Source organism: Pagrus major, chromosome 8, assembly GCF_040436345.1.
Source record: "Pagrus major chromosome 8, Pma_NU_1.0".
Taxonomy (NCBI): Eukaryota; Metazoa; Chordata; class Actinopteri; order Spariformes; family Sparidae; genus Pagrus; species Pagrus major.
The window spans coordinates 8,088,221-8,106,431 of record NC_133222.1 but is presented as its reverse complement, the minus strand read 5'-3'; the positions used below and the strand labels follow the sequence as shown (position 1 = coordinate 8,106,431).

At 43.0% G+C, this 18,211-nt stretch overlaps 2 protein-coding genes and 1 non-coding gene across 9 annotated transcripts in view; 1 reads left to right on the top strand and 2 right to left on the bottom strand.

Annotated features, from left to right (window-relative positions):
• The window catches only part of frmd4a (FERM domain containing 4A), a 71,010-nt gene extending 57,110 nt beyond the window's left edge, over nucleotides 1-13,900 (top strand). For 2 of the 7 annotated variants that reach the window (XM_073471663.1, XM_073471666.1), the window contains exons 12-24: nucleotides 313-389; nucleotides 1,314-1,452; nucleotides 1,818-1,959; nucleotides 3,711-3,844; nucleotides 3,954-4,076; nucleotides 5,384-5,615; nucleotides 5,778-5,834; nucleotides 5,930-6,167; nucleotides 6,272-6,430; nucleotides 6,628-6,960; nucleotides 7,067-7,644; nucleotides 8,726-8,828; nucleotides 10,569-13,900. In XM_073471663.1, the coding sequence (XP_073327764.1) occupies nucleotides 313-389; nucleotides 1,314-1,452; nucleotides 1,818-1,959; nucleotides 3,711-3,844; nucleotides 3,954-4,076; nucleotides 5,384-5,615; nucleotides 5,778-5,834; nucleotides 5,930-6,167; nucleotides 6,272-6,430; nucleotides 6,628-6,960; nucleotides 7,067-7,644; nucleotides 8,726-8,828; nucleotides 10,569-10,671 (2,418 nt within the window). In that variant the 3' untranslated portion in view covers nucleotides 10,672-13,900. Of the gene's footprint in view, nucleotides 1-312; nucleotides 390-1,310; nucleotides 1,453-1,817; nucleotides 1,960-3,710; nucleotides 3,845-3,953; nucleotides 4,077-5,383; nucleotides 5,616-5,777; nucleotides 5,835-5,929; nucleotides 6,168-6,271; nucleotides 6,431-6,627; nucleotides 6,961-7,066; nucleotides 7,645-8,725; nucleotides 8,829-9,328; nucleotides 9,401-10,568 lie in introns of all 7 variants that reach the window. The other 5 variants (XM_073471667.1, XM_073471665.1, XM_073471668.1 and 2 more) reach the window with 5 other exon arrangements.
• On the bottom strand, nucleotides 8,415-8,487 carry trnam-cau (transfer RNA methionine (anticodon CAU)). Its single transcript has one exon. It is a non-coding gene; the product is annotated as a tRNA-Met (tRNA).
• A 2,103-nt stretch (nucleotides 13,901-16,003) lies between the features above and the next one.
• On the bottom strand, nucleotides 16,004-17,834 carry tmem253 (transmembrane protein 253). Its single transcript, XM_073472371.1, has 7 exons — nucleotides 17,748-17,834; nucleotides 17,475-17,636; nucleotides 17,274-17,384; nucleotides 17,135-17,191; nucleotides 16,948-17,058; nucleotides 16,671-16,817; nucleotides 16,004-16,371 (listed from the first exon to the last, which is right to left on the bottom strand). Exons 2-7 carry the CDS (start codon nucleotides 17,634-17,636, stop codon nucleotides 16,318-16,320), a joined length of 642 nt encoding a protein of 213 aa, XP_073328472.1. The 5' UTR covers nucleotides 17,748-17,834; the 3' UTR covers nucleotides 16,004-16,317.
• Nucleotides 17,835-18,211: the final 377 nt, after the last annotated feature.

Here is an 18,211-nt window from a genome sequence, read left to right as displayed (position 1 = left end):
TCCCTCTCTCACACTGTCTTCCTCCAAAGTGAGGTCATCCAGCGAAGGGATCCACTGTGGACAAGACCGCCTGGTCTGGACCTGATCAGAGAGCTCCAGATTAGGTTCTCTTCTCTCCCTCCTTCCGCTTCTTCGTCAGCGTCTTCCATTTTTTTCTCCCCTTCCAACTTATCCATTGCATTTTCTCTCCAAACAAATTGGAACATACAGAGAAGAGAAGAGAGGATTTGGCTGAAGGCTGTGTGGATTTTAATGTGAAGCATGTTTTTGTGTGAGCAGCCCTGAAGAGGTTGTGTTTCTCCCACTCCTCAGGTGTTCCAATGGCGTCAGTTGGAGAATCTCTACTTCAGAGAGAAGAAGTTTTCAGTAGAAGTTCATGACCCCAGGAGGTAAATTTATATCACAAATTTAAGCTTGTTCAACTTGCCGCAGTGCTTTTGTTGGAACAGTTTGATTATCTGTGTTTTCTTTAAAGGTAACTGAGTCTCGACCTGCATGACAGACTCATTGGTTTGATGATCGTTATCTCATGCCAGTTCTACATTAGAGATTGATTGTTATTGCTACTGAATTTTTTTCCAGATAATATTTGGAAGTGGTAGAATTTTCCCTCAATTATGGACACCTTCCAGTAGCTTTTACTGTAAATTACCACTGTGCCATATGTGAATGTGTTAGGACTCATACTACACGCGCTACAATGCAGGAAAGGAGAGATTGGAATCTTATTCAGTAATGGTTGCGGCATTTGTCTTGGCAATGGAGCAAGATATTGGGGATGTCCTGGTGGAGCCTGACACAGATTGATAGGCTGATTAATAACACACTTGTGCAGCCACATCCAAGCACAAGCACATGTGCTCTTTCACACACACACACAAAGGGTGAACCCTTGATAGTTGACCACAGAAGGATAGATGGCTGTGCGATAGCCATTTTGCGGAGGAAGTGACCTCTCTTGTGTTTGTTTAACATGGCTATATACGTGGAGTGTTATTCTGCAGACAGAGGGAGGGAGGGAATGGGAGAAAAAGAGACGGACAGGGTGAAACAGAGAGCAGTGGTGTTTTCTTTAAAGGAAGCTGTCATTAGGGTGAGCTGGTCTGTTGCTCAGCTACAGATGTGTGTTTAAATAAAGATGAGTAAACAGAGGGGAACAACGTGTGTGGCTTTGCAAAAAAAAAAAATTCTATCAGGTTCGCTCTTATCAAGCCTCTAATATTAATTGGTGGTAGTGTTTTCACTGTTGTGAATATGTACCATCTTTTGTATTCAGTGTATATAAGGAGGCCTTGTGTCCGCTCCTACTGTAGGGCGTCGGTGACACGAAGGACGTTTGGTCACAGTGGCATCGCTGTGCACACGTGGTACGCCTGTCCTGCCCTCATCAAGTCCATCTGGGCCATGGCCATCAGCCAACACCAGTTCTACCTGGACCGCAAGCAGAGCAAGGTCAGTCTGAGAGGTCTAAAAGATACACACTCGCACCACAGGCCACAGACATGATTGGAAATGTACAAGATGGGATATATCGGCTACAGATCGATACCAGCCGATATTCGCCTTGTGATTACTATTGGCCTATCTGCAATTAAGATGCCATTCACTGATAGCAGTAGCTCATGGTTATCCAATGTGTCGCATCAATTTTGCACTTGCACATTTCTGAGCTCCTGGCCTGGCTTTTTATAGTGAAATTATTATTATTATTTTTTTTTTTTTTTGTACTTGTATTATTGTATTATATTAACTTCCAATTAAAGTGCTTAATAACATGCTTTGACAAACCCTCTCCATTCTTGTTCTTGTCCTTCCAGTCTAAGATCCATGCAGCACGGAGTCTGAGTGAGATCGCTATAGACCTTACTGAAACAGGAACTCTGAAGACCTCCAAACTGGCCAACATGGGCAGCAAGGGCAAAATTATAAGCGGCAGCAGTGGCAGTCTGCTCTCCTCAGGTCAGCACATGCTCGGTGTGTGTGAGTATGCTTGAGAGACAAGGAGACTATGGGGAAGAGAAAGTTTGATGTGTTTGTGTTTGCATGTGTGGTGTTGGTGGTGGGGGTCTCGTTGACAACCGGAGGGACAGAAACAGCTGCTTCTGGAAAGAGGCCATTGATTCTGTGCTGAATGTTCTCACAGTCATACTGTACACACACCCCACTCGCTGTCTTTCTGTATGTATAGAACACCACTCCCACCCTCCATGTCACACAGACTCATCGTCCAGAGGTCCCTGCCCCCGCTAAATTTAGTGGGTGAGGGAATGAAAAGGGCAGCAGGTCAGTTTTTAGAGTTGCCATGGCCTTTAAAACAATGCTTGTCTTGAAAGAGTAATGAGTGCGACATGAAGATTTGTACATTCACCAAATTTAGAGTAGAGAGCAAAATAGCCTTTTAAACCCAGGCAGCCATGTAAAGTGTGTTAGGAAAGCAAGTGCAGAAATTAGGCTGAATAGAAACACAAGTACTATAACCGGGTTAGCTACTGCTGCATTATTCACTTATGGAATGGCATGCACTTGACCAAACCAGCATCATTTATGATTGAAGAGGCAAGCATGTGTTGGCTATTTAGAGTCTAGCACACCTTACTGAACCAATTACTGTCTCAGGAAAGAAGAACACTACTCTCTTTCAGTAATAATGTCCTTATCCTGATCTCTTGATAGCTCACCCTCCTGATCGGGTCTCTTTTTCTTTAATCTCTCCTTTCTCAGTGTAGATACATCTATGTCCCCTACTAAACCCCTTTCCTTTATCTCTGCAACTATCCATTACTAGTCTGATAATCCCCCTTTTTCTCCTCTGTTTGTTCTTCTCAAGTTCCACCCCTGCCCCATATCACACAGGGTGTCTCAGTCCTATCTGTCTGTGTCTCGTCATTTGTCTCCTTGGTGTCAGTGTGTTGATTTCATGATCCGCTCTTGACTGGAGGACATCTCTGCCCAGCAACATAACAGGAGCTGTGATGTCACATCCATGCACCACCCCTCTTTGCCACAACGTACACATCTCTGTCTAACTGTGGCTCTCTAAATAGCCAGATCTAGAGCATAGAGTTTGTTTGATCAATTTGAAACCTTTCATGGCTGCACGAGTCGCTACAGAAAAGATGTCTGTCAAACAGCGCTCAACACACCAAACTGAATGTATTTTAGTTAAGAACAATTGCATGGTCACTGCGAGGGTTTGTTTATCTACGAAACAATAGATATGGAAACATCGGATTTAAATATAGTATATCTTGTAACAATGGAAAGACTTTTCTTTCTGCCACAAATGTTTCAGCAGTGGTTAGTTTTGTATTGTTGCCATGTTTCACAGTCAACCACATAGGGTCACTGAAGGAGCATAGAGAGAAAGCGCATGTGCATGTGTTTGTGAGGAAAAAGTGTATGTGTTGTTTTTTACAAGGTATGTTGCAAACAACACTGGCACCATGTCAGGGCCTCTGAGATTGTGCGTCACAGACTTTGTCCTAAACTGCCCCTTCCTTGAAACACTCACACTCGCACAAACACACCACAGAAGCTCAGTTTCCTTATCGAAACGGTCCATTCACTTCCCTGTAAACATCCTGCGAGGGCAGCAGGTGTACACACAATTTCAACCTCCTCTCCGCAATCTGCTTCAGAAGAACCCCCAACAACTCCAAACGCAAACACACACTTCTGTCCTCATGTTACGTGTTGTCTGTACCCTGCAGGTTCTCAGGAATCGGACAGCTCCCAGACAGCTAAGAAGGACATGCTGGCAGCATTGAGGGCCCGGCAGGATGCACTGGAGGAAACACTAAGACAGAGACTAGAGGAACTCAAGAACATCTGCATCAGAGAGGCGGTATGTGAAAACAAGGGCAAATTTTTCAAATATTTTGAAAAGCAGAATAATGTTTAGCTCTTCCTTTCCAATTTAATTTATTCCCCTGTCCTCGTTTTCTCTTGCCTAGGAACTGACAGGAAAGCTTCCAAAGGAATATCCTCTGGATCCAGGAGAGGAGCCACCCACAGTGAGACGGAAGATCGGGACTGCCTTCAAACTGGACGAGCAGAAAATTCTTCCTAAGGGAGAGGTGAAGCTCCATCTCCTTGTTGTCCTCACTAGCACTTTATCACATTCAGAAACAAAGCAGGAGGTCTTCTAGTCATGTCAATGTTTGAAACAAGTACATAGTACTAAAAGTACCTGTCGAAGGAGTGCTAATTAGTGAGTGAGTGTTCATCTCCTTTTAACACAGTTGTTAAAGATCCCTTTATAGACACAGTGAGGACATAAAACATTAATTTCAAAAACTTAATACTCACTTAATGGTTGGGAGGATGATTGACATGTCAAGTTAACTGATCCTGACTCGTTTGTTCAGTAATTAAAGGAAACAGAGAAGAGTGCAAAGCCACAGTCTGAGACGTCTTGGACCCTGTGAAAGTACTTGTACTGCATCTTTGCCTCGCTGTCTTTTTTGTGCCACGGCTTGATTTTCCAGAACAGCAGAACTTCTAAAAATAGTCTGGCAGCATTCTCGCCACAGGAAGTGGTGATAGTAGGATTGTGCGCGCGCCTGTATGTGTGCAGGCATGTGTGTGGGTGGGTGTGTGTCACTAAGGTTGTATGCTTTGACAAGTATCCAGGGACACAATATCACCAAACTGCCTGGCGAGCAGAAATATGTTTCTTAATTTAGACCGAACACCTTAAGCTAGCACACACTGAGAAACAGAAGCCGCTCTGGCAGGAGTGTGAAGGGATTGTTAGAGAGAGGGATTCCTCAGAAGTGAGGTAGTTCATTCAGATGTTGACCCAAGTGAATACATCATCGCCCTGTCTCTCTGGAGGCAAGTGAAATCATCCACACGAGTGCATACATCACGTGTGTCACAGGAGTTTATTTCATTGTCCAGAATCACATTCATAAGTTTCTACCATACGACACTACATTATATATTAAGATACACATTTTGCATTGCAGTAAACTTATATACAATACATTTGCAGCATGACAGAGTGTTTTACTTGGATCACTTAATAGTCTCTGATCCACAAATTTCAGAAGAAGTGCAGAAAAGGGGGAGGATGGATTGATGGAGAGGTGTTATTATTGGGGAACAGAGTTTCTCAATAGAGAGTATCCACTGGCGATAAAATGCAGAGCTGCACACAGATAAATGATTTCCGCAGCGTGTTTTCTCTGGCAAGGCTTTGTGTGTGAATACGTTGCATGGGAGAGTTACAGTCTGAATACGTGTCTGTTCACTGAGCCTTGTTGTTTTTGGATTGTGTGTAGATTTCTGTTGCTAAAACTGTGAGCAAATCCAATATCTTTGTGCTTCTGTTGCTCAGAGTTTGCGCTCATGTTTGTGAATGTGTGTGTCCTTGTCCCAGGAAGAGGAACTGGAGCGTTTGGAGCGGGAATTTGCCATTCAGTCCCAGATTACAGAGGCAGCCAGGCGTCTTGCCAGCGATCCTCATGTGAGCAGTAAGAAGCTGAAGAAACAGAGGAAGACTTCTTATCTGAACGCACTGAAGAAGCTCCAGGAAATTGAGAACTCTATCAATGAGTACCGGGTCCGCTCTGGCAAGAAGCCCACGCAGAGAGCGTCACTTATCATAGAAGGTACCAATATCTTCCTCTTATCTCTCTATTTCTATTAGCTGCAGTTGCCACCACACAGCAGTGTTCTTCTTCACAGCTTCTTTAAGATGTGTTAACATGACGCTTTCAAGCTTTAATATTTTACAATTATACGATCTTTAACCTCTTGTCTTTATCCTATAGAGGCCAATATTGGTTCTGAAGACAGTTCATTGTCCGACGCACTGGTCTTAGATGATGGTGAGTCTCTTGTCTGACATTTGTGTGGTTTTGTGGCTCATGATAATCATTTATCTTAATTGCTCTAACTTAATCCAATGATTACTCTATTTCAGATGATCCTCAAGTCACAGGTACCCCTACCTTCTCTCCAGTAGCATCGCCTCACAAAGGCCTCCCTCCTCGACCACCATCTCACAGTCGGCCCCCTCCACCACAGTCTCTGGATGGCCTTCGACACCTGCACTACACGCGCTCTGACTACGATAAATCACCCATCAAACCCAAGATGTGGAGTGAATCGTCACTGGATGAGCCTTATGAAAAAGTCAAGAAACGCTCCTCTCACTCCAGGTATGACGGATTAGTATCTTAATTAGCCCTTTCGAATAAATTAAAGAAATAAATGGAATACATACCTTATAAAGTATGCTTTTTTTCCTTGCCTCTTTGTCAAGTCACAGGCGTTTCCCAAGCTCTGGCAGTGCAGAAGCAGGGGGTAGTAACTCTCTGCAGAGCAGCCCCATCAGGAGCCTCCCTCACTGGAATTCACAGTCCAGCATGCCCTCGACCCCGGACCTGAGGACCAGGACCCCACACTATGTACATTCCACTAGGTCAGCCTTTATAACTTTGATTGTTTACTTTTTATTCAAAACGCTTTTGTAAATGTAGCAGATTATGTATTACTATAAAGATACATAGTAAATTGTTCTTACAAACAAAAACAATGTCCTGGTCCTTTTTTATTTAGAGATTTTTTCTAGCGCAGCACCTATTTTTAATGTTTTTTATGTGATTCTGCATCTTACAGGTCAGTGGACATCAGTCCAACACGTCTGCACAGTCTCGCTCAGCACTTTAGGAACCGCAGCTCAAGCCTTGAGTCCCAGGGCAAACTGTTGGCATCCGACCCTGACGCACACCCGCACACCCTGGGCACACTGGGCAGCCCTGAATTCTTCCTGGGCCCAGGACGCAGCTCCAATGGCTCTGATCCATTGGACGACTGCTCATCATGCACCAGCCAGAGCAGCTCGGAGCATTACTACCCCTCTGGTGGACCCCCCGGCAGCAACCCCAATTACTCTACTCTGGGAGAGGACTCACCCTCCAAAGCCAGGCAGAGGCAGAGGCAAAGGCACAGGTAATGGGCAATACAAACTCTTTTTGTAGCAGAATGTATTCTATATAAAGAAATGAACAGATGTATAGTGAGATTAACATATTGTTGTACTTTTTTCACTCTCCAGGTCTGCAGGTCACCTGGGTTCCTCTAACTCTGGCTCCATGCCAAACCTGGCAGCTAAGAACGGCTCCATTGGAGGCTCAGGTGGAGGTGGGATGGGAGGGGGACACCATGGAGTCTACCTCCACAGCCAGAGCCAGCCCTCCTCTCAGTACCGCATCAAGGAGTACCCGCTTTACGTGGAGGGCAGCCCCAACCCAGTTGTGGTGCGCAGCCTGGAGAGCGACCAGGAGGGCCACTACAGCGTGAAGGCCCAATTCAAGACCTCCAGCTCCTACACGGCCGGGGGACTGTACAAAGAGGCCTGGGGGGGAGAGGAAGGAGGAGAGGGGAGCGGCCGACTCACGCCGTCGCGCTCTCAAATAGTACGGACTCCGTCATTGGGGCGAGAGGGTGGTGGAGGCGGAGGAGGGGGGAGGGCAGCAGTGTCTGAAGAGCTGAGGTGCTGGTACCAGAGGTCCTCAGGGAGCCTGAAAGAGAGGAGTCACTCGGGGTCTACTTCCTCCGAGACAGGGTCACAGCAAGGCACCCTGGGACATGGTCGAGGGAGCAGAGTAGGAACACTTGCCAAGGGCTCACCGGGTAGGTCTCCTTCAGTTGTTCATATTTAAGTAAAGAGTATCATCATGTGTATAAGATAAAAGCCTTACAATTTGATTTTGCTGGGCACGGCTGCGGTTTTGTTCCCTCCTCTGCATGGCTTCATACCCCACCGGGAACATTTATGAAGCAGATTGCCTGCCTGATTTTGTTGCTTTAGTAAATCTTCCTTGATTTTTGTGCTTCTACTCTAGGTAAGTAGGCAATGTAGCTTTTTGTCTGTTTTGATTTACGATTAGGAGTTGCAGGTTGTTTTTAATCTGAAAATTGACCAGATGCTCTATGCTGTTATTGTGTCTGACTTCCTGCCTTGCTTGATCTGCTCTGTGCAACTTGCTTTGGTTTTCTGCTGCTTGCAGCCGTGCCTGGTGGATTCAAGTAGTTAGACTGTCCCTGTTTGTTCAGGTAAAGAGACTATGTTCTAGAAAACAAACGATTCAGACAGACGTGCTGCCTACTTGCCAACGCGGCCTTATCTGATTGTATATATCTACAACATAGAGTTGTGTACTTTGTCCATTAAATGTTGACATATTAGTTTAACTTTATGAGGGCAAATGTACATTGTGCAGGAAAAGGTTTTGCCCCATGTGAGGATCAAACTCAAGACTTTCAGATTATGAAACTGATGTTCTGCCTACTGCGCCAATGAAGCCTGTTTTAGGCAGCCACTTTTGTGTATCTAGAGCATGGAGTTATCAACAGTATTTTGATTTTGTGGGGTAATATACACAGTTTACAGGAAAAAACAATGCCCCGTGTGAGGCTCGAACTCACGACCTTCAGATTATGAGACTGACGCGCTGCCTACTGCGCCAACGAGGCTTGTTTCCAACCTGCCATGAAGTCAGCTTTGTTTGACAGGACCCCTGAGGCAAATGTTCTTTGTGACACTGAGGTCACACACTGTAAAGCACAGTTGAAATTCCTTTGCCCCTCACCCCACCTCTATTATGTGTGTTTTCTCTGTCTGTGTATGTGTGTTTGTTTCCTGTGTCTCTCTGTCTAATGCTGCATGTCTTTTGTCTCATTTAGCACGACTAACTGTCAGTTTTCCCCATAGCTGCATCCCCTCACAGCCAGAGGAGTATGACGCCCTCCAGCGAACACGCAGCCACACCCACACCCCCCTGTAGCCCACAGCACATCCTCAACTGGCAGAGCGGGTAAGACACACACTCAGCAGCAGATCAAGGTGACAAGATGTTCGAAGTCGCATTTGATTTTACGTTAATTTAGGGCAAACTGCATCTTGGCAACTTCTTCCTGTCAATCTTTATCCAAACCTCACTCTCACATCCTCACAAGCTTTGATTGTCTGTTGTATCTGTGTCAGCTGGTTGTTTTCACTGTTGAACTAATCCCAAAGAATGATTTTTATGTGATTTTGGGCTCTGTTTTGGGACCTTTTTCATACTCATAATCAAATGATGATGATCTCTTTTCATTCTCTTCTGCTGTGTAAATGTTTCACTCACACAATCTCTGTTCCTTGTGTCACACTTTTTCCTGGCATCTCTCACACCCTCTGATCAACATTTCGTCATTGAAAATTCTCTTATCACCTAATATTTTAATATTTCCTTCTCGTCTCTCTGTCTCTCTCTCTCTCTCCGTCTATACTAACCCTCCTTCCCTTGTGTGTGTGTCCTCTCTCCTGGTTTAGAGGCACAGCAGACAGCTCTCCTACTGAGGACGTCTGTCAGTCTCCCCCTCAGCCCAGCTCTGATGCATAGAGGTACTGTCTGTGGTCTCAGCCTGCCAGTGGTCTAAACCTACAGTGCACTGTTAGGGAAGCACAGCAGCAGCAGAACAGAAAGAAAACAACCTTGAAGCAAAAATGTAGCGTGACGGCAATGCCAAATCTACTCTCAATCAGACTTTTATTTATAGAAATCTGTCCATTCACAATTGTAATAGTCTAAGCACTCTTGGAACATATTTACTAGTCACTTAGATCAACTGTGGAGGGCTGACAATGGGGAATGTGCACAATTTCTTGCTCTTTGACGGTGGAGGTATCTGTGTCATGTACTCATACTCTGGCTGTACTGGATCTCTGCATGTGCTCTGCTCTGTGGTATGACACTGACAGTGTGGCTAATTACTTACAGGATTTACTAATAGAAATACTTAACCATCTGCTGTATGTGTTGTGACAGAAAACATTCTTTAACAAACCATCTCAGGAGCAGATAAACACTTGAAACCATGTAGGCCCTGTTCAGACCTGGTATTAACATGCATCCTGAGTGATCCGATCTCTAGTGGACAGCTCTATGTAAAATGCATTGAGGTTGCATTTTAGATCCGACCACATTCAGAGGTGGTCTGGGCCACATGTGACCACATTCTTGGAGCAGTGTGTACACACATGTGCCGTGGACCACATTGGAAGACTGCCCACTAAACTGATGTCCTCAGCAAAACAACATGAAGACGCCACAGCAACAGGCAGAACTGTTTTTGGACTCTCTTAACATGCCAATGTTAGCAGCAGGAGTTTTTGGACATGTCTGTTCCAACTAAGTACTGAACTAATACCTGCGATATCCCCCAACTTTGTAAATTGGGCATTAAAATACAGTTCATGATAGGGTTTGTTAGGTTTTGTGTTAGTAGAAACTGTACAACAAATTCGTAACTGTTTGGGCCTTCTTGAATATACGGAAATTGTTATACATTGAGTTCTCTCTTACTTTGTGTAAAACAAGTGTTGAGACTCATTCTAATGCCAGGTGTGAACTGAGGGACTTAGAGCCGTCCACTTGTAATCGGATCACTAAAGATGGGTGTCAGTACCAGGTCTGACCAGGGCCATAGATGAAATTTTCTGCTTAATTTACCTTGTGAAAAGGTTTTTTTCTGAAGTCAGTCTTATCCTTGTCTTGCGTCTTCCTCTGCAGGTCTTTCAGTGACAGCTGTTTTCTCAGCAGCCCCCTGTGCTCAGAGCTGGCAGATGTGCAGTGGTACGGACATGACAAGGCCAAACCTGGAACCCTGGTCTGAGACCTTCCTATAGGGCCCAGAAAAGTCCCATTGCCCTCTCCTACTGCCTCTCCACTGTCCCTCACTACTACCCATCGACAACCAACAACCTCATCCTCAAGGCCCTACAAAAACCCTGCTCTGACTGGACGGCGGACTGGACACGAGCGTCCCTCCTCCCTAAATCCTGCCCTCCATCCATCTCACCACCTCTTTATTATACCCCTCCATTACAGCTCAGCTGGACAGGGACACACTCGCTGGGCTCCGATAAGAGCTGATTTCACAGGACAGACTGAGAAGTGCCACCTCAGCTGTTGAACTGTTGCCCTGCAGCACCCTTTCTTTACTCACCCTCAGCACACAAGCAATGGGTCAATGGGGGGGAGGAGTGGTGGGAGGAGAGCACAGAAAAATATCAAACATACAACTTCAACTGAACAGAACGAACATCAACCATTCCAGGATCGGTTTCATATCTCATCTTTGGTCCTTACCAACTCCAATGCACTGCCACCTAATCAGAGGATACCTGCTGGATTTGAGCCACCAGTTAAAAAACAATTTCCAGGCCCAGATGAACTGTGTTGGATTTCATTATTCCCATTAATGTTTGTCTTATTTTTGATTTTCTCTCCCTGCATATTTAAAAAAGAAGATGACACAGACTTCACATGGAAAAAATCCAATTTAACAAACGTTTAGATGACAAATTCAACTCCTCTCAGTTTAACCCACTACCAAAGACAACAACTGGATTGACTGGTCACACCAGGGTCCCTGGGCTGGTGCCCCTGCAGAGAAGTAACTGCGACTGTAGAGAGTGAATTCACAGTGACAATATCAGGACGGTTCATGGGACTCCATCTGGGATATTGACGAGGACTAATAGCAATAACAAACATTGTACAAGTATATAAACTGGTTTGAACCTTCGGAGTGAATTGAAGCAGGCGTTTTGCCATGTTCTCTGACTTGTGGTGCTTGGCGTTAAGGATTATTAGTGCATCATAGGGAGAATTTGGAGTTGTGGTTATTGGGTTTGGCATTGATCTGTGCTTATTTCAGTGACTTCATCATTCATGTTTATTTAAGGTCTTGACAAGATTTCTCTGTCCACAGCTGTTTGTTTGGCCACATGATGCATTGTGATTCCACTTTCTTACATTTTTCATTTTCACCCCTGAAAGTTAAAGATGATTGGCTGTTGACATCTGTTGACGTTACTTATGTTTGATATTGAGGCTGTTCAGTGAATCGTGTTTTTTGTCACTAGTGTCTCTACTCCTCTATTGGCCTTTGCTCTATTCTGGTTCTGTCAGTCACTGTAGTAGCACTGTGTCCTTTCATCTTCCAGTCCATCTCTTCTTCATGACAGGAGCATCCTGGTTGAACACAGACACTCGCTAAGACACACACACTGACAGTCACAACACCTTATATTATGAGCACGCATGAGTGCAAGTTTATTGGTGCCAAACCTGTTGGTGCTTTACATTTTTTTACTGTAATTCAGCACTGAAACAAGCTACAACCCGCTTCAAGTCTTTAGTCATCATATTAAACAACAGCTAGGCAGAATAGCCAGAAAACATTCACCAGACTTCTCTCTTATCCTGCATCAAGTGTAGTCAGAATTATTAAAACATACAGCGAAAAGCACAACAGTGTCTATGAGGGCTGGACCTACAATTAGTGTGTTCTCATTTTCCACTGTCAATATTTTACCAATGAATTCTATCAAAGTGCATAAGAGGGGACTGGAAAAGCTAGAACCACAGATTAGGAAATACAGATAGGCTTTTTCTTTTTTGTGTATGGACAATTTCAGGATGACAATAATTAATACCCCGCTGTCAAGGCAGAAGAGAAGCCATAGTCAGAACTGAAACAAAACAATTCAAATGAGGAGAATTATTTTCTCACACGTCCCAATCAACAAATCAGACATTAAGAACAGGGTTAGAAAAGCACACCTGGTTTTGTACGAAGGAAGTAGAACTTTGCATGTTTTAGCTGTCCCTGAATCAGTCTCCTAAACAGAGTTCATGTTGAGAATCATTTTCATGTTGCACAGAAAGATTATGACAGATTTAGAAAAAAGTGGTATTTTTTTCTGTCTTTCAGCACCATTATGTCTGGACAAACGGTGTAACAATCTGGAATGGAACGAATCTTAACCTGTCATCCCTCACAGTGTTGTGTTTCCTTTATGCACTATATGCAATCTGAAGGTTTAGCCCGATCCCTGCATGGAGAGTTGTCCATCAATACCTGGTCATGTTTGATCAGTCTTTACCCAGGATTGGAACCAGCACTCCCTGGTTACCATCTCATAGAAACTAACACTTCTGTATCCAAGTCACCTATTAGAGTCCAAGTTTGACCCTGCTCTGCTCACTCAAAGTCTTTTGTGTGCTAAAGACACAATCCCATGCATGCCCTGCAGACCCACTGACAAATAAATACCCCAAAGAGATCCAGCATCCGACTTCTATATCATGTCTTGCTCCATAGTGTGTCCTCGCCCCCAGAAAGTCCTGCTTTGACCTTGTGGTAATCTCTGAGCCCGATGTGAAGAAGTGTGACGTCCCCTCCCTCTGTAACTCCAAACATACCATATTCTCTGTGCTCCATAGAAATGTATGAGGTTTTTGTAATACTCCAAGAGAAGTGAACTAACTCTTTTATCAGTCTATTCCTGTATGTACGGAGGGGCACTGTAAGGTTTTGTGGGGTTTTTAACATTCACATTCATTGTTTTAACAATGTTCCATTTTATATGAACCAGTATTGTTTTTTTTTTTTAGTTCTGACATTGTAACAACCCTTTCAGGTGCTACAAAATGACCAGTTACTGCTTTGTCACGTAGGATCTAGACATCTCTTCATTGTTATCAATAGATTCAATACCAGATGTGCAAAATGAAGCTTATTTTAACAGACAGTTTAATAGTAGAACACTTCCCCTACCAGACATAGAGCATGTAACTTGATTTTATCAGTTCTGTTCAACTGTAACAATACATTAAAGGTGTTGTAGAAAAAAATGTGGAATTGCTGAAAAAAAACCTAAAAAAAAAAAAAACCTGAATTCCACAGTTAATTTATTCTTTTTTCTATTAAAAATTTGTATAGTAACTTTACATTTTTCAAAACTGTGTTGTTGGAAATTGATGATGAATTTTCAAGATGAGAAGCCGTGGTGGTTCTTCAGAAAGAAAAATAAATTATTGATGAATGTTCTCAAGATTATGCCTTTGTCTGTTTTCTTTTCTCTTCCTCCATTTCTCAAAATCAAAAGCATGAAGTTGTTTTGCTGTCCACTCACTTCCAGGTGGCTCACATCAAATCCCACCGGGCCGCTCTGCTGAAAGGTCAGAGTATCAGTCAGACTTATCAAAGGGAATCCCCGCATGTAGTCACCACTTCTACTTCTCCGGACACACTCAGGCTCTTGTCATCACATCCAGGCCTCAGTCACTTCCTTCTCACACTCTGGCCTCCAAGAGAAGGAGAAGGAGGATTTCCTGTGGATTCAAAAGGAAGCTACACTCCAAAGATAAAAGATATTACTCACCATCCAGCGGCAGAGCACGAGATTTAACAGCTGCACATTCATCCAGGCAGGATTTTTTCCACACATTTCTGACTTGCATGCCACTGTGTGACATGGTTGGCTGCTAACTCAGATCTCACAGACAATCTGTCTTTGTGTAGATGAAACATGAGCACCATTCAAGTGTACTGGCAGGAGTTGCAGACATCTGAACAAATTGATTGTTTGTGCAACTTACATGTACACGCTCATATCATGAAACACATGCGACTCAGACTGTAAACACACACACAAAGTGCTAAACCACACAGAAAAGCGGTTTCTACCAGAGAAAGCAGTTGTCAGTTTCTGTGAGGACAACCAGCCTCGTCCTCCTGCTTTCTTTTATTCTCCGTCTGTGTCCATTTACTAATGAATCCCATGTTAGTCTTTGTACTCGGTGTGTTCCCATAGCAGCTCTCCAAACCAGGCAACAGCTGGAAGCTGTTAGCCCGACATGCCGTGAGAAACTAGCTCCTCTGTGATTTTTTTCACTTGCACAATTCTTTGTATGTGTGTGTGTGCTTGCTATAGGAGTGGTGTATGACCTTGCTTTATATTCTTAATGAAATCCTCCATCATATTTAAATACACAAATACACCACACCCCTCACTGTGTCTTTTCTCCATGTACTCGTTGACATCTATGTTTGTGAGGACCAGAGTTTTAGTTTTATTCTGTTGAGTGCTTTGTTTCAGGGCTCAGATTTGATTTAGGTTCAGGTCACTATGAGACATAAATATCAGCCCTGGAAACAGTTGGAAACAAGTTTGCTAAAAAACATTTATTCACACTGAGTGATCATTAGATGCAAACATCAAAGTCACATTACACACATCATACTGTTATTATCATACATTAAAAGGCCTGCCTGCTGATAATGTGTATATATTGAAGAGATGATGGCCGCACACTAAACTCCAAGGATTTTATTACAAACACCCTGAGAGGAGTTGAACACTAGCGTCAGATATAGCCTTTACTATATACATCCCACACCTGGTGTAAAGCATGTGTATCCTCATAGTAATTAAAATCAAAATTCTCACTAATGTTAACCTATTTATGTGTTTTATAAATGAGAGTATGATCTTATATAATAATAAACTTGTTCTTCCCTTTTGATGATAAAGTTATCTTAAAGCAACATTATGTAGAAATTGAGATTTTGTGCGATTAGGTGTTTGTTATACAGACGTATATCACATGTCTGTTTGTTTCTATATTATTCACTTATTCAGCTTTTACAATTTTAGATTGCCCTCTTTGAACTGGGTTATTGAGACATCCGAGCATTTTTTTAACATACTCAAACAGTTAAAGTTGTTATGGTAGGATATGTCTCTTGGTGTCAAAAATATATACATTGAATTATTTATGTATTCTCTTAGCTTTTCTTATATTCTGTAATTGTGATGATGAACTCCGGTGTACCCATGTAACTTGACTGCATCAGCAGCTGTGGACTACCACCTATTGTGGTATGTATATACTGTATGTAAGGCTATATATGACACTTTGGTAACAAAATCCTTGCAGTCACCTTCTCATTTCGATGTGCAGTCACCAAACAACTTCTGCTTATTACATTTTTTGTTTAGCAGCAGAAGTGAAGCAATGTCGTCCTCTAACACCCCAAAGAGGCAGTTGATTTGTGAGTCAGACTGTGCAGCATGTCAAATCATTGACAATGCTCCCCTCTAGTGTTGATCACAGAGCAGCATCTTTGAAAATGAGGAAAACTGGAAAACTCATCAGTTTTAAAAAAGTGTAATTTATTCTAATAAGTCATCTATGTGTGTTATATACATCATTTCTTATTTGTTTGTTTTTTGTAGATTTTAATGTGCTGATGCACTTAGTTTGGATAAAGTTAGTTTGAAAGGAGAAGTGATACTGAGTCATCAGTCAAGTGACATGATATGTTTCACAATGTCTTAATAATTTCCTCAATCAGGACTGCACAAGCTGTTCATGCCATCCAATACAGACCCTTATCATCTACAGTAACTTGAGTTTACAAAATGCTGTGCAAGCAGGAGTGTGTTACTTCTCAGGTCTTCGAGTTTCACAGATTCAATTCCTCTTGTTCCAGTAGAGGCCCGTTAATTTCATCTGGAGCCTGCCCAAAAAAAATAGCAAAGAAAAAAAACATTCAGACACCATTAATTTCACCATCTATGATAATCTGGCCTGATCGTGCTTTTTTAATTTCATGTCTCTGATTTATTTTTCTGGCACTGTATTTAGAGAGTAACTTCCCAAAAAGCCATATCATCATCTATCACCATCACAGCAAATCAGCTGACAGAGTAAACTCAAAAAAGCATTCCATTAAACTGGAAATTACCAAAATAACCAAATTAATGTTGAACCAATCTCTCTTTTGAGTCCAGGGCACTCTCTGTATCCTATATTTACCTGTGCGACGCGGCTGTAGGCCTGATTGTGGGGAGAACTGTAGCGTCGGAGGCCTCTCCAGGACACCAGAAGAATGTAGAGTGATGCCAGAAAACACTTAACAGAAAATGCTATGGCGCTCCCCTTTGCAACATGTGAACCAACACGCTAGTGAGAGGAAATCAATGGGGAGAGAGTGAGGAGGACAGTAGAACATTCATTTCTGCACAATCAGAGTTGAAACAAGCGTTTCATAGTAGTTAGAAAAGGTAGAAAACTAACAGAATTGCAGAATTACCTGTTGGTTTGTGCTTAGTGTGGCAGGAAATGTAGATCTGAGGCTGACGGACAGGAGAGCAGAGAAGCCAAACAGTAGGCTAAAGACATTCAGACCCATCAGAGTGATGATCTGTTCATGAATAATGCAAAATTAAGAAAGGCAGTCTCTAAGGTGAAAAAAAAAAGTGACATTAAAATGTGTTCACCTTTATTTTATGAGCTTTCCTCTGAACCTCCAATGCCAGACACCCAGCAGCTATATACTGGAACAACACAAACAAGTTAGGACGCAGTATTTGACTCTCTGTGTCTGAAAGATTTGCATCGAAGCAGATGTGGACTCACAAATAGGCTTGACCACACCGGTGTTGTCATGGAGATGGAGCAGTTGAAGCTCACACATGCATGGATGACTGTGGTTAATATGCAAGCTAAGGCACTGAGGATCTGCACCACCTGAAGGGAAACAGTCAGTATGAAGTAGGAAGATAGTTTAAAAGCTTGTTCAGTCATGGTTTGGAGGAGCAGAAGAAAGCAGCATCTCACCCCAGTGACTAATAGTCTGGTGTTCACCACGGTCCCAAACCACCGATGGATCCTGACATTGACTAGCTCCGCATGATTGGTAACCTGGGTCAGTGGGCGGGTTGAGGGTGTCTCTTTAAAAAACACATGGTACAGCCCCTCCTGAAACATGTTCTGCGTCATCTGTTGTGGGAGAAAAGAGTTAACTTGTAGGGAAACAAAATGGAGGTTACACTGTATACATTGTTGAACACACCTTTGATTCAGATGTCACACTTGATTTCGACCGCTTACCTTTCTCAAATGTTGTACAGCTTTAACTGATTCATCCACAGGCCTTCATATCAACAGAAAATGTCATCTAACTGAGAGAGGAAACATTTAAACAGTTTTTCTCTCTGCTGCTGTTATCCCACGGTGAAGTCGATCCAGAGTGTCAAAGTTCATGTGAGTTGGATGATAATGTGAGGTGGAAAGTCCACTCTCGAGGAGGTGACTCAGGGTGATCATTGGCCGTGACTAAGATCTTATCGGCTTGTAGGCAGTGCTCACCTACTTACAGCATCAGAGGACTGGTTTCATTTTAGACTAGAGACGGACTGAGATCAGACTTACCATAACCCACTCTAACTCTAACATTTATATAATACAAGAACAAATACTATGATAATGATTTGCAAATAAAAACAGACTTTATTAGTAATGCAAAATTTAAACAAACTTTCTGGCAATCAAAAAAAATGAAACAACGAATCAGA